We start from the raw sequence: 22,401 nt of genomic DNA, 5'->3' as shown, positions 1-22,401 counted from the left end.
CTAATTAAAAATCAATTGCACTAATAAACCAACCACCAGAGGGTGCTGGAACAGCGCAAATGGAAAACAACATGGACTTTTCAAATGATGTGCTGCTTTTTTGACAATATTGTGGAAATTTAAATATTGCAACATCATATCACGATATTGTCGTTATCGTTACGTCCCTACTAAACTGATGCTGTCACGTCATAGTATCAGTTTTGAAAAGCCACAAACACAATTGACAGAATATAAACCATCAATTAAATGACTAATGACTATTTTACTGATCCCTAAGCTAATGACTCTTCACTTTGTTGAAAAACTCCTGTCAAAAGATGTAAGCTGAAAAAAAGTGATGACTCTCTAATGGTGTCTTTTTCTGAATTTTCAATAAAACATCAAATATAGCGGGGAACTGATGTGACCCATGACAGAAACACATCTGATGAAAGGACTGCCAAGGAATCTCTTATCACGCCATCATCCACTTCCAACTTTCATCATCTCGAGGCACACTCTTCTTATCTATGATACACACGCACACGCATACCTTGGCCTCCCTCAGCCTCTGCTTCCACTCTGCTCTCTCCTGGCTGAACCGCTCTAACAGCTCAAGCTTCTCCCTGCCCCAGTTTCTCTCTCCGATCTGAATCTGTCATGACAGACAGACAAAAAAGAGGATCATTGAGCAACATGCCCTCTAAATAGTCTAATATTACCGTCTGTCTGTCTGTCACGTAAGTAAAACCCAAGCACATCCACCTGTTTGGTCAAATCCATCACGGCTGCGTAGGACTCAGCGAGAAGGTGCTGGTGCTCCTCACGCTCTCTCTTCAGTGCCACCTTCAGGTCAGGCGGGTCCATTGCGTCGGCAGAGGACAGAGTGGCTGCTTTGGCTGCTTTGGTTTCAAGCTAGGAAAGAAAGAAAAAAATCACAGAATCGTGTTAAAGAGATTGAACATTTAAAGATGTGGTAATTCATCCATTTCGCTAATGTCACAGTAATCATGCAGAAGAATCCAAAACTTTATGGATAATTCTAGTTCAGCTGACTAAAGTTTAGGAAAAGCTCTTCAGTTTTACCAGTGCACACAAAATTGGCACGGGTAGGGAGCACCCAGAGGAGAGTACAATAGACTGAGCATTTCCTGTCCTGATATATAAAAAGTGTTGTACTGGTCTTTCTAAGGACCCTTTCTCGCTCTAGTCTACAGCACACGCAAGGGCGAACAACAGCAGCAACAACATTCAAAGTGTTGTAAGACAACCCAGCAAGATTCAGGTTCAGCTTTTGATAATCTGTTCAAGAGGTCTTCATTTATTTTAAATGGCGTGTTGGAAGGTGAGACTATAATGTCTAAATAATGCATCAATCAATCATTATGACTTTTTAAGATACTGCTTATTTAGAAGAGGTTTCTAGTAAATATTGCTACTTTTAGATATACATATATGATAAGATATGTTTTTCCTCTGTGTGCTTTGTAACAGCTCTTTGAAGAATTAATTTTATTCGTCAGCTGTTTTGACACAATTAGACAACAGCGGGAAGTTTGTAAGACCTTCCAACGGCCAATGAAGGCTATGAAGTGTAATTTTGTATGACCAATTAAGGCCTTCAATTTGGAAAATCTAATATCAGACTTTTTCAAGATCCACAGACACTCTGTGTTAAAATTTTGAACTCTATGAAGTCTATGATGTAAATTGTGCTATAAATTAAACATACGTGAAAAAAGTTCAATGAGCCATGTTGGAAATCAAACAGGAGGTCGGCCATTGTGGTTTGAAGTTGCCATTTTGGGCAAATTCCAGGACAGCACTTTGACGAAAATTCCTACTAGCGAAATGAGTCCTAATTGGAAGCGCGTACACTTAGACCAGTGAATTGCAATCTAACCAACTATGTCGCCACACTTTAGTGTGCAATCATTACATGCAGTTTCACTTAATTGGTCCTAAGATACTAATAATAATATACTATATCTTTGTTTTTCTATCAGTGCCAGGTACGTATAGTGACAGGCTGAACAATTAAATGTTCGCCCAACTAGATGGCAGAGCTGCTGTAGAAGAACTCGGTGGGTGTGTCTTCAATTCCTGAGCTTTGCATTCAACTAAACAGGCCCAGATTTCACAATAACATTTATGATACGAGAGTAGAATTTTTTCCGTATATGTACTTTGTGTTCCATTTTCATTTGGTGGCGTCCTGTGAGACTTTCCAAATGTAAAATATGTTCCTTGGCTCAACATAGATTAGGAAACACAAACCTAGACAGATGGGTGACATTCAGTTGCAAACCTTTTTACCTACCTATCTAATGTGGGCAGAGTGTGACTTCAAAGTTTGGTTATCTTTTTGAGGGTTTGTAATTCCAAATAGCCCACCTGCGTGATGAGGCTTTTAAGTTCGGTCCTCTCCACTTCCCATGATGCCTTGGCCTTCGCAAACTGCTGGGTGAGTTCCTGGGATCCTTGCTGCTCCTGCCGCAGCTCGCCACTCAGGTCCTGCAGCGCCACCTTTAGGTCCACCAGAGTACTGCTCACAGTACTCAACTAAAGAGCGAAAAATGAATCCATGTTGAGAGTGTGATTTGGAAATAGGCAATCAAGTGTTTATGCATACATGCCACCAACCTTTATTGCTGGTTCGTCACCATCGGTCTTTTTCCCAGTTAAGTACACGGGACTTGCCAGGTTGTCCTCTTCCAATAAAAGGTAGAGGTCCTTTAGGTTGTTCATCTATATAACCAAACAAAGAGCAGGATTACTTACCTCAACCTTCAATGACATAAAACGCATGATCTTCATTTTTGGATTTAGATTTATTTTGCATCATACCATATACCACAAAAGGACTTGCCTGACAATTTAGAAAGAATTTCCTTTAAATGTTTCACCTTGAGTATGGCAGTGTAATTCTTCCAACTTTTTAGCTGACACCCCATGTCACAATAGCATACTTAAAAAGTTTTACTTCTTCTCCCGTACCTCTAGGATGTCTTTCCACTCAGTTTCCTTCTTGCATCCCATCCTCCAGTGTTTGAGGAAGCAGCGTAGCTTGAGGCTGAGGAGCAACAGCGCTTGTTTGAGGTGCTGTGACTCTTGTACCAGCAGTGTCCTCTCTTGGCCCCATAACTTGTGCTGGAGCCGAGCCTGCAGGCCTAAACTCTGAAGCTGGAAGTCCCGGCGGAGCAGAGCCTTCTGCTGCTTCTCGTGCAGCTGAGAAATTGCCAGAGTTTGAAAAAGTTACAGTACCTGGGCCAATTTTCATGCTCTTCATGATGATGTGAAGGATCTGATTCCGTAACTAGGTGACCTTATTACAATATTAGAACGTGTTTGTTTTGCGGAACAACATCCATGTTGCCCGTGAACAATTTGATTATGGTGATCAGATACAGTGTGCTCATCGACTACCAAGTCAATGGATGTATATTATGACATAATTCAGTGAAAACACATCATTGCATGCATATTACAATTCTTTGGCCTTGGCGGAGGTCTAAGTGCCATTTTACTTTTTCAGAGAATGATTTACCAATGTGTGACTGTGTGACACATGACAGACCTGTGAGAATTTTAGTGTCATTTCTCTCTGAGCCTCCGTTTCCTTCTCCAGCTCCTCTTGAGCGGGAGCATCTGCCTCGCACGGCTTGGCACGGGAATCACTGGACTGGACAGATTTGGGGGAAAAGCGAGTTTGGATGCGGTTGGTAAGGGAAAAAGGAAAGAGGCATGATGAGTGTGGACATGGAAGCAAACAGTATGGCAGGTATGCAATGAAGGGGAATGAATAAAAGAGTGGAGGAAGCAAGAGAACAGTGTGAGGAATGCACAGTACAATAACGCAACACACCCTTATAGTCTTCTCACACACTAAAGAAAATTAACTGAACATTTTTATATCTTTTCAGCACATAATGTACTGAAAAAGAAAGAGTCATCTGCTGAATCTGGTGGGGCGGTGCTGCCATTGCCCCTCAATACTTCCAGTAGTGTGTCTAAGAGTACAATGTACTCAAATTGCTATCAAAAGCTCCTTTCACACCGCCCATCAAACCAGGCTTTGCTGCCCTGTGTGAAAGGAAGCTATAAAAAATAAATAAATAAATAAATAAAATAAAATAAAGGTCTGTGCGACTCATTATTTGTGAAAAGGGCCGCTTGGATTTGTGCATCTCTCTCTAATGTGGTAAGATGAATTAATGGCCAATCGCTACAAGAGACGGTCGACCTTTGAATTTGCTGGTAGCATTAGAGGCGTAACAGAGGTAACTTGGCTAATAAATAACATTCTTAGTATGTGATACATTGATTTAATTTTAGCAAAATATTACATTCATAAATTATGATGGCCTAATGGACGACTAATTAATTATACATCTATTTTCTATAGCACTTGTTTAAGTGGGGGAGTCCAAGCATCTTGACGCCTTGTTCACAGGCGAGGGAAGGATGAAGCGGAGATTGTGCACTTCCAAATGTAAAGATCCAAATGTAAAGTGCACTATATACAATCTATTATTATTATAAGGTCAACTGATGAAAAACTCTGCATCAGCGCATCTGTGGCAGGGCACAAATGCCGGCGGATCCTGATTCTCGCGCTAGCACAAGCATTGTCTGCCTTTTGTAGATGGACTTACATAATTGGTGAAAATAGAGCTCAAATTCTTAGGGCTGGTCTGTGGATCATTCCAGAAAAGCTGGAAATAGTTCAGCGCCATTTCATTTAGTGTGATCTCTACTATTATGCCACTGAAGTGGAAATTTTTTCCCGAAACAACAAGCGTCCTGTGCTAAATCAGTGTTGTGCTACTTACCAGTCCATCTTGTGTCTCCTCCTCGTCCTCCTCTGCTTGCTCAGTGTGCTTTTTTCTTTTCTTGTCATCGTCCACATGACCGTTCTCCTCTGTTTCGCCTTTGAACCCTGGCTGCAACTGGTCCCTACAATCAGGCTGCTGCATTCATGCGTGGGCGAGTCAATGAAGAAAGAAATGAAAAACAAGTACACAAACGAAGAAATCATAGAGAACCAAAAGCGAGAGGAGGTAGAAAAGCAAGCCAAAACACAACAACAAAAAAAGAAAACAAGGTAACAAATACAAAAAAAAATGTGAATACTCAATATAAACACACATACAAAAATAATAATTGGTGGCTTTCACATGACAAAAAAAAGGATGTAGAGGAAAAAGATCTTGGTCAGAGAAGAGAAGGAGAGTGTAGAGAAAAAAAAGAAAAGCAAAACAGAGGAAATAATGAAAGGCTAAGGGAAGGACACAGACACAGAGGAGCACACAAGAGGGCAGAAGGAGGGAAAAGGGGAGAGAAAGGACAGACAGCAAGAGGAGTACGAGTGAAAGGTCAAAGCGAGGGACACGACACAAAGCGTTGGAAGTAAGATTGCAAAGGTGGAACAAGAGATGTGAGGTGTGATAAAGATGAGGTGGGGGGGTGAAAAATGGCAGAAAGTGTTGTTGTGGTGCAACGGAGGGAAAGGAAGAAAAAAGGAGGGGAGGGGTGTTTGGACTCAGAATTGGCCTCTAATGGAGTCTAAAAATTATTTCACTTAGCTCAAAAATCATATCACAATTGAGTTCAATAAAAATGGTGAAATAGAAATGTGATCTTCTAAAGGGCATTTAACGCAAATTGTGCAGAATGTATTCCCTACCAAGGCTACTGTATTTCAAAAAGTCTGAAAATACACACATAAATATATAAACAAAATAACTGTACAGAAGTGGGATGTTTCCATACTGTTTTGCTGTGAAAAAATGTAGTCTACAGCCCATTTCATTGGTGAAAACTCAATTGGGATATCACTAATATCAACGTTAATGCAGTGATTTTCAAATATTTTTTTTGTTAGCCCAAAAAACTGCTGTTCCTCATCCTTTTTTTAGGTAATTTTAAAAACTTATTCAACAACTTTTCGTCTTTTAAAAATTTGGACTCTTGACATTTAAAAAATATATTACATATATTATATATTTAAAGTTACTCTTTGAAAAAAAATTAAATCATTAATTCATTTGATGAATATTTGATCTAAAAAACTAAAAATGTTAAATATTAATTTCTAGTATTTTACACAGGAAGCCACAGGAGAGGGACTAAAAAGCCACATGTGGCTCCAGAGCCGCAGGTTGCAGACCCCCTGACCTTAGACTATAAATTGGATCAGTTGTCTATATGCCACTGCAGAGGAGCTAATCTTCTTGCGCACCCTCTGAAAATGAGAGCGCCACTGCCACCTACAGTAGCGGGTATGCAATTGCACCCCATTCTAGTGCAGCAATTTAAAAAAAAAGGGCCCTCCCTCTTTTTGATAAGGATCTTTGAAACATTTTACAATGATGCTAATTAATATATGGGCTGAAACCTCCCATGTCCAAATTTAGTGGATATTTTGTTGCACAAATTAATACTAGTGGTCAGTCCTCATGTGGGTCTGCTATTTTTTAAAATATAAATTACTCATCAATCTCAAGTGTTAAAAACGACTTGCTCTCTTGGACGAGGTAATAATGACTCAACTGTTAAGCTGTTTTTTGGTTAAATAAAAAAGAAGATGTTCTTAGGGATGTGACGATTCCGCCCCATACCTGCGATATGTAGCAACATCAATTCATCAGATAAAAAAAGAAGAAAAAAACTCAAATGATATATAATAAATACATTTTTAACCTTACATACTGCACACAAGTAGATTTGAAAAGGATCAGATGGTAAGATCAGCATGTACAACATATTACTATAGTTACAAGTACGGTATAATAAAATGTACTCCTAATTCATACTATGAAAATAAATATTAAACCAATGGCATGCAACAACAACCAGGCTCCATTTGAGGCCTACAGCAGTGTGTAAAAATTGGGTTAGGAGGTTGATCCAACTGCATGCAGAGGCCACAGAGGGAGGCTTACATTAGCAGCTCAACTCTGACTCATATAACTCTCGCAAAGCTTTTTTATTTTTATTTTTTAAGGACATTGGTAAAAAAAAAAAATATGGATAATTTTTATGGTAATGAGTCAGATTTGAATATGCATTGTAAATTCATTGCAAGAACGATGGGATTGGGGATGGTTAAATCAACCCAGAAAGTAGGACTTAGCAGAGTGCAGGGAAAATAACTGAAACAAAAAAAGCTTCAAAGAAAATAAACAGAATGAAAAAGAATGACGACAATGAGTGAACGTCATTTGTTTTACCTTCTCTTTTGCAGTCTTGAGTGCATCATGCTCATTATCAGCGCAGGATGACGAGGTCAAGGAAGATTGACCCTCACCGAGTGAGGATTTACCCAGGCTGTCGACATGCTCCACGAAGACCTGCAGCTGGCTGTGCAGGGCCTGGAGCCTGCTGGTCAGAGCACCGACCAGAGGCCTGTCAGCCAAGTCAGAAAGCTCAGAGATCTATCGGGGACACAGATGTTCAGTGACACTGTTTGTTATGCAAGTCAACGTTAGCCATGTGAGGGAGGAAAGGAGGGGTGGGGGGTCTTCCATTCAGCTTCTGTGTGAAAAAAGTCCAGCTATTTAAAAAAAATTGTAAGTGTAGATCAATAGACCAAATTATACAGATAACTGTGCAAAGCTTAAAATGTTGTTAATCAAAAGCCATGTATCCATAAAGTCATAGAGATTCAGGTTGTTGTTTTTTTGCCTTATGGTTCACTGCGGCCATGGTAAATTAGTGAGATCTAGACACAGCAAGATTTTAGCATACAAAGCACAACAATGCTGGACATCTGGCATTTTGTATTACTGTATTGATTTTACTTCAAGACAAGCTTTGTTGTCTTTTCATGTTTTCATGTTGTCATTTAATTACTTGGGTGGTACAATTGTGCATTAAAGATAGGGTGCCAAAAATGGTTTTGGGACCACTCTAAATCTAAAAATGTAACTATGGTTTTTGTGTTATGAATTGTACTGCTTGGAGGAGTTTTTTGCGTGTGTTGAATTACTTCAAAGCAAACTTCAGAGAAAAAAAAACCCATACCTGGCAGTGAGGCTGCACTTTCTCCAAGTCACTCGATTGTGCCCCCTCATTGTTGCAAACGTTGTGATAGATAGACGGCGAGGACGGCAGGCAGTTGGACTCCGGGGCGGTGAGGAGCTGTATGGCCGTGGAAACCAGGCGAGCCTGGTCCCTCATGGCGAGTAAAGCGTCATGGTCCTTCAGCTCAAGGAGGCCAAAGGGTGAGGCTTTTGGCCTGGCAGTTTTGTCCACCTTGCCGTTTTGCTCCGTGCTCTCCTGTGAGGCGTTCTCTACCCCTAAGGGCTCTTTGCGCTGCGGTGAACTGGTGGAAAAAGGTGGAAAGACTGTTAAAAAATCAGTCCTAGCTAATAATAACTTTATTTTACAGTGTGTCTTTTTCTTAGTTTTCTTTCCCACAGGGAATGAGTGAGCAAAAGGTGGAACGGGTTATCTGCCCAATAAGGACTGCTAAAAATGATTAGCATCTACTGCTAATATTTAACTCAATCACTCCCAGCCATTTTCACTGAAACAACACCCTTTCGCTTCCAGCTGTTTTACTGGATTTTGACTGATTTTGCAAGGCCCACAGAATATTGTGTTCTATTGATTAAAAAAATATATACATTGAACCAACCAAAAGAAAGATTAGAGTATCTTCTTTCATCAGGAAAAAAGTACATTTGTATCTGTTTTGCAGCAATTAGCATTATAATATAGCTAAGTTTAATCAATATTCACATTCCTGGTGAAAACACAGGGGAAAAGAGCTTGTTGAAACATGGCCCTGGCGGATCGCTTATACTCTGCTTCCACCTGCTGGCCGTTTTTTGTGTGTGTGTGTGTTTTTTGTTTTTTTTAAATAACTACCAATACTATAAGCCACCTCTTCATGTCAGAAGCTGCATCAAAGCCTTCTGGAGGCTCTTGCACAAAACAAAAACAAACGTATAAATATGTTTTGGGGAGTGAAGGACAAATCATTAAAAAACGTATTTACACGTTTTTGGGTTTGAATGAGTTAATAGAATCAAAACTCAAAAACTAAAGTACAAGTCATTTTGACAGTACCTGGTAGGGAGACACTCAGCCGAATCTCCAGCCTCTTCGTCCGTCTCCAGAGCCACTCGTAAAGATGAGGAGGAGGTCGGAGCCTGGTAGGAAGCCAGGTCACACCGCTGCAAGTTGGACAGGAGCACTCGGTTCTCATACTGCAGCTTTTTCACTTTCCCGCCTAGCTCTCCGATCTGAAGGCGCGCTACTCGAAGTTCTTCCTGATGGGGGGACGCATCCGGGCTGATGAGCACGGCTCCCTCCTGCGCGGAGTGAAGCGATCCATCATGAAGCAGCCTTTCCGTCAGCGACGTCACCGAACCGGAGGCGAGGGGTGCCGTCGGCGGCGGCAGCTCGGATTTATAGCGGTTGATTTCATTCATCAGGAGCTTGTTCTGCTCTTCCATCTCCATCAGAGACCTCCTCAGGAGCTCCGCTTCCTCCTCCACAAACTGGAGGTGTCTCTGAAGCTCCATGACGTTTTCAGATGAAGCGCTTATCCCGACGACTGGCCCTGTACTCGGACCACCTCCAACGCCACTAAGTTCTTGAGGACCATCTTAAGAAGAACAGGGGTGATGTCACGCATAAAAATAAAAACATAAATTGGGATAAAGCACTACCTTGTGGCCCTTTCATATCGTCCATTTCAGCTCTGAGACCTCTGTTCTCCACCTCCAGCTCGACAATTCGCCGACTCAGCAGGTTGGCCTCCTCTTCTACAAGCTTCAGGTGAACTCTGACCTCTGCCTCACGGGTGTGGGGGGAGTCGGCAACCTGACCGGAGTCAAATAAAATTTGCTCATTTTGAAGGATTTTTTTGTACAAATAGAGTAACACGAAAAGCTCAACAATGAATACCTCCTCTACCGTGATGGAGGCGTCTACGTCCCCGTAAAGGGACCTGTATTTGGCCAGCTCCTCCTTCATGGCCTCGCTGTCCTTCACCAGTTTGGTCAGCTTCTTGCACATCAGGACCGATTCCTCTTTGGCAAAGTGGAGCTGACACTTCAGGTCTGAGCTGTCCTCCTGCGGTGATGGAATAAAAGACAAGCATACAACAACATAGTGAGCACTCAATCCCAAACACTTGGCAAGATTCCTATACCAAAAGTCTGTTATTTGCTCCCCAAAACGTATAAATACGTTCTAGTTTAAATGTTTTAAGTGTCCCAAAGACGTATTTTTTTATGCTAGAGCATACAGAAGGCTTTGATGCAGCCTCTCAACTGCAAAGAACGCTTGAAGAAATGGTAGTTATTACACAAACGGCCAGCAGGTGACAGGGCAAAAGAGATCAACCAGGGCCATGTTGAAAAAAAAGCTAATTTACTCACAGTTCTAAATAGATTTGTGAATAATGATGAAACTTAGCTATATTATAATGCTAATTGCTGCAAAATGGAAACAGATAGAAATATACTTTTTTCCTGATGAAAGAAGAGACTCTAATCTTACTTTTGGTAGGTGTAATGCTTTTATAGCAATAGAACACAATATTCTGTGGGCCTTGCAAAATCTGTCAAAATCCAGTCAGCCGGGAGTGAAGGGGATTGCTTCAGTGAAAATGGCTGGGAATGAATGAGTTCAGTAAGGTGACTTTAACATCACGTATATCACTCACCGTGCTAAAATTGCATTCTTTTCAAAACCTGCAGTTCGACAAAGAGTTTATTTGAAGGTAATTCATAGGAAATTATGGTTTTGTAGCTGAAGCATATTTGCTTGGCAGTTCATTGAACATTTTCTGCTGTGCTTGAATATGTTTTCATGGCAGGTTATGCATGGAAGAAAGAAAATAAATAAATTGCACAGACCCCTGTCAAGCAACACCGGGCAATCTTAATTCACACTAAATCAGATCCAACTCCATCACATTTACGTAATTAATCATTAAGGAGCTTTGATTAGGATTGTGATGTGCATGTCAGTCCTATTCCAAATGTAAGTCAACCAAAAGGAGCTTTGAGTTACCAACGTGGATAAACATTTTCATATGAGTGGATACTGACCCGAGGTAAACCGGTTCAACCACACCTCCCTGGCAACTGAGTGGGTGTATTTGCGTTACAGCTTGGGAAGTGTTTCCAAACACATAAAGTGAGATGTGGGGCAGCACATTCACGACCATTTATGGCATGTGCTTTGGACAGGAAGCCCATCAGAGGATCAGCTCCTTCTTGTCTTGACATGTAAAGTCTGTATCTCAGTTAAATGCCGGTTTTATCTTTGTAATACAAACAATGTAAAACAATGAGTGGGACAAAAATGTCAATAAAGAGCTACAAAGAAAGATGAAGGGCAGGAAATTGGCAGTGATAAGGTAAAAACAATAAAGAATACAGGAGCCATGGATTTATCTGTGTACGCTGGTAATGGTCTGGGCAGAGTGAGACACTTGAAGGACAAAACGTGCACACTTATGCATACAGAAATTGTCCGCTCCGGTGATGTTGTGTAGGCCTAAATATAGTGCAAAACAAGAGCACAATGATTCCTATACTGCAAAACGCACTCATCAACTCTATCTCATAATATCTTAATTGCAATGATTTAAATGATACATGAATACTATATGCAAAATATACCACACTGTATTTGTGAACCTGTTCTCACAAGAGTTTTGCACGGTTTTAGTAGCAGTTTTTGGGGATAAATAATATGATTAGAATGGAAATTTAATCCTGATCTGTTTTGAAATCAAGGCAAAATGGCACATTTGCAGTACAGCTTGTCCACCATATTTTGTGGAGTACATCACTCCAAGCGTTTTTGCATGCGAATTTAATTGCAGCGGCCTGTGCTATTTTCATACACATGCTGCTGGGAAATAGTCCATTTGAAATATGATGCGGCATTTAACTTTTTTGTATGATGTCATTCTAACTTCTTGTTCACTTACTTTTCCAACAATTGCATGCCATATTTTCCTTTTATTATAAAGTGATTATATTCCACAGTGTTCAATTTTAGGACCACTTCTCTTTCTTCTATGTGTGGGTAACATACAAGGTGGTACATCAGATTACTCACAGTATCATATGTATGCTGACGGTACAGTTTTGCAGTCATTTGCTCTCTCTTGATGCTGCTGTTTCAAATTTAGAGTCTGATTTTGTTTCCTACCAGCATGTTCTACTATTTATTACTTTATAGAGTATAAAGATTATTAAAGATGACTTTTGGGACTTTTTTTCAGGCTAATATCAGTACGAGTACTCAACTCTTGAAGTCATCAATACCACTATTGATACATACAATTTGGCCAAAACCCCCCAATGACAAATCATTTTAAAGAAAAACCTGATACTGTATATACTGTATCCCAATATAGATTTTTTCCTTAAAATAACATGAAAAAAAAAAGCCACAATACCAGTACTGGCTGTTACGAGTACCGATACCTTGACATACTGTAATGCCCTATATCGGCTCGATACCGATACGTAATCGCTCATCTCTAAATATTATTGATTGCTAGAAAAACCAACGCAATTGTATTTGATCCACCTAAGTCAACTACCTCTAACTTCTCTATTTACTCATATTGGGTTTGTTGAGACATACAAACATCTTGGCATCTGGCTGGACAACAATCCAGATTTTATATATCATGTCAGTGCATTAGTCAAGAACCTCAAGTTCACAGTTGGTTTCTTTTTATCGGCTAAAATTGATGCTTTTCTTCTTCTTCTTCTCTGGTTATGAGCCTTTTTCTGTCACAAATGGATTATGATGACATAGCTTATACATTTTCTTGTTCCACTGCCCCAGCTAAACTCGACCCACTCTGTCATGCAGCTCTAATTTATTACAAACTCAGCATGTAGGACACCTCACTGGCTCACTGTAATCTTTCCTACTTATTTGGTTGGTCATCATTTGCTAAACGCAAGCTGCAGCACTGGTATACTTTTTTGCATAAGTCAATTCCTAATAAATGTGCCACGTTATATCTTCTCCAATGTCGTGATTGAAAATTTCACAAATCTCAGATCCAGTAGCGTGTGTTTTAAAGTGCCATCCATGCGGACTGAGGCCAGGAAGAGAAAAGCTTTTTTTTTTTTTTTTTTAACTTTTGGCCCTTTTTCCTGGAAAGACTTTCAGAGTTGACTCATCGTCTTGGCCGGCCCACCCTTGAGAGTGATACCTCAGTCCCACTGGGTTTTACTTTCTGGTTAAGTAAAGGCTTTTTTTGATTAATTGATTGACATTCAATGCCAATAAATCAGCCTGTCCTTCTGCACCATTTATTTTATCGAGTGCGTTACCTGTGGGGCGAGCTTCTTGTCAGGTTTGTTGTTGGGTCGCGCTGCTCTTTTCTTCTGAGAGTTCTGAAAGTGAGAGTGGCAAAGTTATATTCAGACTACTCATCATTATGTTTATGCACATGATCAGCAATGCACTTTGTTTTTCATTGATGACGTTTAACTATATAATGAATACAATACTGTTCCACTCCAGTCCTTTAGGTGGTGGTAATGCACAACACAGAACAGGGTGCTTTTGTCCCAGCAGCCCATTCTGATTCACTCTCCCACTTGACCCCTATGCATGCAGACGCTAACTAACCAATCAAACAACATAGCTGATCAAATGGAATTATATTTTACTAGATAACTGAAAAATATTGATTTTAAACTTTGAAAATATATATATATTTTTAAAACTGTTACTTCTTCAGTGTGTTTTCAATTTATATGTAATGAACCATACAGCCACGAAAACAATAACACACACACATACCCACACACTGAGCAGGCCTTTAGTTGTACAGTCGTCATTGCTATGCACATAATCATCGCCATGGCGGTGCTTATCACCAGGGCAACACTGTTTGGAGCAATAACATGACACAATACTGGCAGGAGGAACCACAGCTGTATTGCAGTTCTATCTCCCTCTGGATCATTGATCCAACACAGTTTGAAGTAGCGATAGAAGATGAAAAACAAAAAATCTATTTCAAAGCCAGCTGATGAAATCTTACAAATACTGCTTCACGTTGCTAATGAACTACTCTTGTCACAGACACCAGCCTGTTCATCCAAGTGTCTGCTCAGCATATTACACACTCATAAATCATCATCCTGTATTCACTTCAGCACACACACACGTAACACACACACTGCCGAGTAAGCTTATCACGGCTCTCTTGTGTTTCCATGGAAACAAGCTACTCTGCAATGGACAACAACAAAAGAGGAAAACGGTGGGAGGGACGGAAGGGGAGGACAGAAAAATAAAAATAAATAAAAATAATAGAGGTGTTTTTTCCAACCTTGTGTTTTCCCAAACGATTTGCTTCAAGTCAATGTTAGAGGAGTGCAACTTTTACATCGTCAGCATTTAAAGCATTGCCTTGTTTTTTCTTTTCTTTTCCACAGGTTTGAGTAGCTCCTCGCTTCCCTCTTTTCTGCTCATTCTCTGCCCATCCCGAAGGTTCAATTCTCCTTAACCCTTCATCACTCTTTTGGCAACATGCTGACCTTTTCATTTTTTGCATCACACTGTTCTTCCCTTCCAATACGTTCTCAAAAACTGTTACCCCTTGTGCCCCCAAACCCACTTTACGCTATATTTATCACAGTGCGGACAGTCTATGGCTCTTAAATGGCTCATCAATAAGCCTGCCTGTTAATGGGATCATCGATTCTGGCTAGAAGTTGAACTTGATCAGGCTTTCGGCTGAGTAGCGTTAGGGCACAATATTTGACACAATTCTGGCATCACAGAGTCTTACTCGTCCAGTTCTTGACTTTTAAACAACAAGGCCGGTTGGCTCATCTCTTTGAGTCTGTGCAACACATAAGAAAGTCAATGAAATTAATATAAATTATACTCACTGTGAATTTGAGTGGCTGCAAGGCTACGTAATTGTATAGCAGTGGAAACACTTGAAAAGGGAATTATAATGCACATGAATGGATTATGCAATATGCTCTACTGTACAAAGTTACAGTACATGTATATTTAGAACATCTTCAAAGGATGTGCAAATCGTGCAATATTCATGTGCCGGGCAATTGGTGCAGCAGCAGAAACTACTGCATATGTATGTCCATATCAAGCTTAATATTTTTTTTATGGAGAATTTAATTGAAGTGAGTCTATCAGTTAAATAATTCATCAGGATGCTTTCAGGGACCAGATGCATTTGAATTGTATATGGAATATTCTATGGAACACGTTTTACTATAAAAATTATATGAAGATCTTTATACTTGCTATATTTTAATGCACCTTTTCCTTCATCTTTTACTCAGGTACAGTACATACTATATTTAGTTTGTTTAGTTCTCATTTTTGCAAATTACGGCTTTCCTGCCTTTTCTCATTCCATTCAAGTCCATTTTCAGTTTTGGGTGCTGATCTTCTTCTTTTATCTAAGGATGAAGGATTTTATTTTAAATATATTTGCTATTAATTATTCATCACGTATAGAAACACATATGCAGTAGGTGATGACCCCATGCTGGTTCTCACATTGCCTTCAGGTCTACAGTTACTCTTTAAGTGATGAAGACAGCTTTATTTACATGAAATATGATAACATTTTACTTTTTAAAATTTCCCAGCAGTGCCTGGTGGTTTCTTGTGCTATTTGGTCATATTTCATCACAGTACTGTTTATGGTCCGTTTATGGTTGTGAGTATCCCACTGGACCACCAGTAGTCATGTGGATGACTAAGCAGAAATGTTGCTGCTGTTGAGAGATGTTTTATTTTGGTCGGTCACTTAGCAGTATAGAAAATAGGTAGTGACTTCATTGTGAAATAGATAGAGGCTTCAGGATGATTTGATATGGTGATATGTCTCTCTCGCTCTCTCCCTCTCTCTCTGAGTGCAATGAAAAGATCAAATGGGACCGAGGAAAATAAGGAGTGAAAGTTTGTACCAAGATTGTGTGGATTTATGTCAGGAAAATGTATGCAAAGTGTCGCACCTCGTCTCTGTGCAGTCTGAAGAGCTCGTCTCACAACATGTTGCATAACTAATTGTGTCACCATGTGCGTTTTTTGTGTCTGTACGCGAATGGAAGCCCACACAGAGAAAGGCAGGGGCGATGAGAGAGGCAAAGAACTTAATTTGCACCAGGGCGGCAAAGGGCAACGAAACGAGAGCAGACAAACAAAACATAATTTTGTTCCCTTATTGCTTCATATTTTTAGGCTTAACAAACTAAACTCATCTACATTGTAATTGAATTTTCCCCATTTAAATAGCTGTTTGTACAACAAGGGAAGCAGTATATGATATCATTTTAATGTATTTTTTATATTATATTAATACTTACCACAATAATTATTGCACTTATAGCTAATGTTTTTTTTCTTCCAGATATTTAAGCATTTCCATGCAGCCATCTTCAAGATTAGCACCTTACATCTGGTCAGTGGGATATTTTGCCACTATATACTGATATTCAAAATGACTATTGCACCTTATCATGTGATGTTAAGAAGTTGTTTGGTGATAAAATTTTAAGTTATAATAGCTACATCAAAACACTGTTATTTATCCATCTTACAAGCAAAGTGTTTACAGGTATGGCTATATGTCACAAGCGAAAGTTTCACTCAATTTAAGTTCATTTGTACAATTTAAAAAGCACAATTGTAAGCACTTTTCAAGAATTGAAATGCAAAGACTTTAAAGCACCTGCGGCTTAGCCTGGAAATCCCCTCACTCGCGGCTTTGCCGGAGAGTGAGTCTGGTCAACCTCCCTATCAGTTGCATTTCTGAGGCGGGGGAAACCTGAGCTAACAGACAGTGGACTGAACCAATGAGCGAAGAGCGGATGTGACATCAGAAACAGATTCGTTGAAGTCTTTTATTTATTGCGGAGATGGAGTAAAAAATCCAACATGGTTACTAGCTGAAGAGAGACAGTAGTGAATGACGTTGTTGCGGGGAAAACTTGATGACTGAAGAATGACGTTGGTCACGAAGACGACGTCACGCAAATAGACAAATTTGATTGGGCCGTCCTGTTTTCGGACGAAGCCGAATCGCTGTCCATGGCCGCCTGTCCAGACCCACAAAAAGAAAGTGGGTGTGGTTTGCTAGGCTACTTGCGGGTAGCCTGTCAGTAACATTAGCATGTTGCATTGCCTGCATGCAAATTCAGTGTCAGGCATGATATCTGTTGTAGTCTGCTAAGCAACAGCAGCACTTTTAATTACAAATCCTGTTTGTTCTGCTTATTAGTGAGCGTGCATGCCGCTTAAACACAGTTGGAAACAACCCGCTAGTGCTGAAGTGGGAAATTAACAGTTTTTTTTCTTTCCTTTTTTCTTTTCTTTTATTTTTTAACTGTCAACAAAGTCTGGTTGTCTCCTGCGACATTGCAATTCCTGCAGATGCAGTTCAAAGCCAAAAGAGAAAATGTAAGGTCTATATAACAGCATTGTATTATAGCAATCTCATGTCCCCAGATATTATGCAGATATACCCATTGGCCTGCTTGGCATCCTGTACTATGAGGGTTAGTATTCTGTTAGTGACCACCTTGTTCATTTTCACAGTGTGACGTGGATGCCAAAAATAGCATTTGTAACTGCCTTGACTCACTAGGATAAGCAAAAAACAACAACAACACAATTTTCACTCAGTATGTTAGACTATGATTCTGTATTAATCCTAAAATTCATATTCATGCTTAACATGTACATGTACTGAGACAAATTCTAAAGGGAATAAGAGGAGCCGCTTTCGTTGGCTGGGTAGTTAGGACATTCTGTGGTCTGATGAGACAAAGATTGAACTCTTTGGCATGACTGCCAAGCGTCATGTTTGAAGGAAAGGAAGCTCTGCTCATCACCTGACCAATACCATCCTTACAGTGAAGCATGATGGTCGTAGCATCATGCTGTGCGGATGTTATTCAGTCATAGAAACTGGGAAACTAATCTAGATTGAAGGATAGATGAATGCAACAATGTACAGAGACATCCTGGGTGAAAACCTGCTCCAGAACGCGCAGGACCTCAGACGAAGGTTTACTTTCCAAAAGGAGTACAATCCTAAGCACACAGCCAAGATAACAAAGCAGTAGCTTCAGGGCAACTCTGTGAATGTCCTTGAGTGGCCCAGCCGGCGCCCAGTAATTGTTTATGTTTTGAATTTGCACACACACACACAAAATTAACATTTTCATTCTGAGATGTTGTGTGTGTAGAATTCGGAGGGGGACAAAAATATATATTTCATTTTGGGATGACTCTGTAAAATAAATTGTGGAAAAGGTGAATATACGGAACTGTACCTATTTACCATACTGTACTGTAAATGTTGGGATGAAATAACACAATGATTAGCCTGCCTCCACATCTCTTAAGTGTGGCCATTACCATAGCATTAGCACACTACACACATTTGCACGCATTCCACACATGGTATGCATTGTGTACGCTTGCACGCATGTTCAAGAGCATCACTACTATGTTCAGTGTTCCTTCTCTCTTTCCACCATCAATACTTATCACTTGTCTTTTTTATCTTGTTCTTTCACAACAAGAACAAGCACAGAAATGAATAAAAAGGCACAAACAAGAATCTTCAGAGAGCGAGACGGAACAAAGGATGCAAGGTGAGGAAGAGGGGGACAAAAATAAGGATGAGGGGGGAGTAGTTGCAGTTCTTTGTTAGCATCGCTCGGTTCACTTTCAACCCCTTCTATTAGAGACAAGCTTTTGTGTGCCTGTGTGTTTGTGCCTCCAAACACTGTGACCTTGCACAAATGAACAGTCATTTCTACAATACTATACGTTGCATATTGATTGGAATTCTCTCTATGTCGTCCATAAATTGTCTCTTATTATGCAAAGTATTTATACGAATGTTTTCTTGTGCGTGAACCCCACTATATGCCTACAATGCCAACAGAACTGTTTGCAACAAAGGACTGGTAATGAGGAGTCAGTATGCAGTATGCCCCACCTTTCTTCTTTCCACCTCAGGGTCCTATTGCTCCTTCATGTTCACTGCAGGGAAGATAGTCCACAAAACCCCAAAATTTTAATTGGTCTGCTTGTTTTGGCAGAGGGTTACACAAAGGGTCTCAGTGTTCTAATGACTTTGCATTTAGGCAAGACAGTTTATTTATTTAATCAAACCTTGGTTTAGATATAAGTTTCATTGCTAAGAGAAAGAAGGATTTTTTTTTTCTTATGAATGGTAAATGGACTGAACTTTACACCAGTGATCTTACTCCAGTCCGTGTGCTACTCAAAGATTTGTCTGCATCATGTTGTCAACAATCAAGTGAAAGTAAAGCCCCTCAGGAAAAAAAAAATCGCTGAAATGTAAACCTAAGCTCTGTGAATTCACAATATTGAGAATTTGAGATAATATACTTCGAATGGTCAATGCGAACAGTGACGTTCGCTCTTTACAAAGCTCTCATTACTCCATAGAGGGAGCCAAGCGTAAAACATACACAGAATAACAGTGTTTTCAGCGGGGGAAAAAAATAACAAAAGTTATCAGTAAACATGGCAACGTAAGATGGCTTCCCTCCGGCTTCAGCCGCAAGGGTCCAATTCGACAGTCCAGTCATATATAAGTCCATGGCTACAAGCCTACAACACACAGCTTTTACTTAGATTCTATCCGCATCTGTTGGATTTGGTGGATCACTGTCCCATGTGGCCTCCTGTAGCTGGCAAAAGGGGAAAATATATTATTTGGTCGACTCAACACCTGTGTCAAGATTTCCAGTATGAACAATGTAACTAAGTAAGCAAGTAAGTAATAATCAAACTACAAAATAGCCATAACCTCTCACCTCACGGATGTAATAGATACAATTCATTCAGATTTAATACTCCACTCTTTAAACTACCCGTACATGATAACGTGTTTATTCAGTACTTTTTTTCCTTTTATATATTTTCTGCTACACAATATGTACATAATGTTAGGAATGAGATCGAGGAAATGAAATGAAACAGTAAGTAGGAAGTGTGAACCAGCATCCATTTAAACCCCCAGCAGCCATGCACCAAATACGTTGCCACGGTGACGGCATCAGAAGCCTGTCACCAAGCCACCCAACGGCAGCATATTAATGAAAGTACAAAAAGGAAGCGGTAATGAGATGGGAGAAGGCCATGGAAAGGATGCATGCAGGGTAAAAATGGGCGTGATGAGGAGGTCAATTAGGCTACAGCTTGTTATGCTCTATAGAAAACGTGTTATTGATAACTTAAGTGAGTAAAGATAACCAAGCCCATAACTTGGGAAGGATGTCCTTTTATGGGTGGACAACATTTCCAGTTTATCCATACCTGCCAAATAAGTAGTACATAAAAAACTAAAACCATCCGATTATAACAACGCTTTCAAATTATGGCAAAATTCATATTTTCACAGTAATTTTGGTTGTAGTGATTCCCATGGTGCTGGAAAATTGTCCACATGCAAAGATAATAGCACTTGAGCTTTTATATGGTTTCCTATTAAACCCTCGTGGGAAATAAAACATTGTTTTGAAATGCTCTCCATCATCCTCCGCCCCCACTCTCATTATGGCAGATGCATGAGCTGCCAACAAACCATATGTGAGGGAGGACATCAGCACACAACAAAAGCCTTTCCAAAAACATACAATCTCCATCTGCTCAATGTAGATGCATGTCTGTGGTTGTGCACACTCTGATATTCACCACTTCATCGGGGGGCAATTATTATAATATATTGCTCATATTATGAAACTAGAGTATTAATTGTTGCTCCTGTGTTCAACTGTAAGTTGTTGCCTGAAATAAATGAAAATTAAATGAAATTGAGTATAATGAAACATGTTTATCAACTTGTCGCTAATAAAATGATAATGAGTATGCAAATATGGCCCCTAATGGCGTTCACTAGCACTCTATAGGTAAAGACATCAGAGCCATCTGATTGGACGCTGAGGAAGCCTTAAGAATTTTTTCCCACATTATGATGAGAAGCAATGGCTCACATTTTGCTCTATTTTGCTAACAGCAATGTCTTCTTGCGTGATTGTTTGCATTCATTCAATTAGTCCATGTCATGGCAATTTAAAAAGTGCTCTATCACACGACTGTTAAGATGTTGCTTCTGTCTGACGTTATGACGTGGGAGCAGAAAAAAGGGCGGCTCTGACGGAGCTGACAGACCACTGGCAACCTTTGGGTGAGGGTTTGATCTGTTTACAAAATAGATCAAACGCTGCATAAGCAGGCTCACGTAATACGTGCGCCTCAGAGGCTCCTTCAGCAGCTTTATAGGAAACAATGGGAAGGTCTTGCTGTTCCTTCCTAGGCTAATTAAGCTGAAGCGGCAGGATTAATAGCGAGCATCCAGCTGTTTTTCTACAGGGCCTACATTATAAATCGTAGCATAATTTCCTGCAATAGACAATGCAAGATGCGCTCTGGAAGGTTTATTCCAACTATCAAGACAAATATGGAGGAAAAATAGGCCAGCCCCCTGCCTTGGCATTTATGAGACTGGAGACTTAATTTTGACAAATGCTCAAACACTCTGTATTAGATAAATAGTGGGAGTCGCTGAATAATTCACATTTTGATATTATTATGACACTTTGTCAACAATATCAACTGTATCACAGTACAATGTGATAATCGATATATCGTAATGAGTCGTAGCTCTGAAGCTGGGAGCTGCTTCAAACGTGTTAAAGTATCAGTTGTTTGAAGGTTTATAAATACCATAAAATTGCTGCTAATTGTTGCTAGCCCATCTATGGTGTTTCACATTATATGTTAGCATATAGCTACTGCAGCAGACTATTGTTATTGTATGGTTTCACTTAACATTTGGGTGTTTATATATACAATGATTATTTTTTTGTTTTAGTACGCAGTTTAGAGAGTTGTATTGTATCATGGATTTGACTTTTGTTCAGGTGGTGTCCCTCCACACTTGCTTGTTATTGTGTGGGGTCCGGGAAGCATTCAACATACAAATGCTTATTTTACACCAGTGACAAATAGCAAATAGCTTGAAGCAAGCACACTTTGTCCATTTTTTTGTTTGCTATCTTGGAAATTACGCAGAAGCACCAGTGCTAAAAATTTGGTATCAATGCATTTTACCCAGTACAATATCACATCACTTTTGGTGTACCAGTCTACCATGCAAACCTGTAGTAGGAATGATCTATTTTTTGCAGTGGAAAAAATAAATGGACGATGGTGCAGACATTTGCAGTATATGTATCTAACTCTGATGTAGTGCTACTGCACCGTGACAGATAATGTGATACTCCACAATGTCCTGACTCCTGAGTACTTTTATTAGCGTGAATCTATCTGTCTTAATTTTTTCCTGAACTGTCTTTGTCTTTGTATGGCTACCATTGCCCCAGG

At 39.9% G+C, this 22,401-nt stretch overlaps 1 protein-coding gene across 2 annotated transcripts in view; it reads right to left on the bottom strand.

The window, feature by feature from the left end:
* Positions 1-22,401, bottom strand: part of mtcl2 (microtubule crosslinking factor 2) — a 67,338-nt gene that overhangs the window by 11,659 nt on the left and 33,278 nt on the right. For both annotated transcript variants that reach the window (XM_077544609.1, XM_077544617.1), the window contains exons 5-17: positions 13,311-13,373; positions 9,901-10,068; positions 9,663-9,816; positions 9,058-9,598; positions 8,008-8,308; positions 7,215-7,418; positions 4,815-4,952; positions 3,560-3,664; positions 2,980-3,210; positions 2,626-2,730; positions 2,377-2,544; positions 748-897; positions 536-637 (exon numbers count right to left, since the gene is read on the bottom strand). In XM_077544609.1, the coding sequence (XP_077400735.1) occupies positions 536-637; positions 748-897; positions 2,377-2,544; positions 2,626-2,730; positions 2,980-3,210; positions 3,560-3,664; positions 4,815-4,952; positions 7,215-7,418; positions 8,008-8,308; positions 9,058-9,598; positions 9,663-9,816; positions 9,901-10,068; positions 13,311-13,373 (2,430 nt within the window). The remainder of the gene's footprint in view (positions 1-535; positions 638-747; positions 898-2,376; positions 2,545-2,625; positions 2,731-2,979; positions 3,211-3,559; positions 3,665-4,814; positions 4,953-7,214; positions 7,419-8,007; positions 8,309-9,057; positions 9,599-9,662; positions 9,817-9,900; positions 10,069-13,310; positions 13,374-22,401) is intronic.

Source organism: Vanacampus margaritifer, chromosome 1 (genome assembly GCF_051991255.1).
Source record: "Vanacampus margaritifer isolate UIUO_Vmar chromosome 1, RoL_Vmar_1.0, whole genome shotgun sequence".
In the NCBI taxonomy this organism is placed as follows: domain Eukaryota; kingdom Metazoa; phylum Chordata; class Actinopteri; order Syngnathiformes; family Syngnathidae; genus Vanacampus; species Vanacampus margaritifer.
Note: the sequence above shows the minus strand (reverse complement) of the source record. Positions and strands in the feature narration are given on the sequence as shown.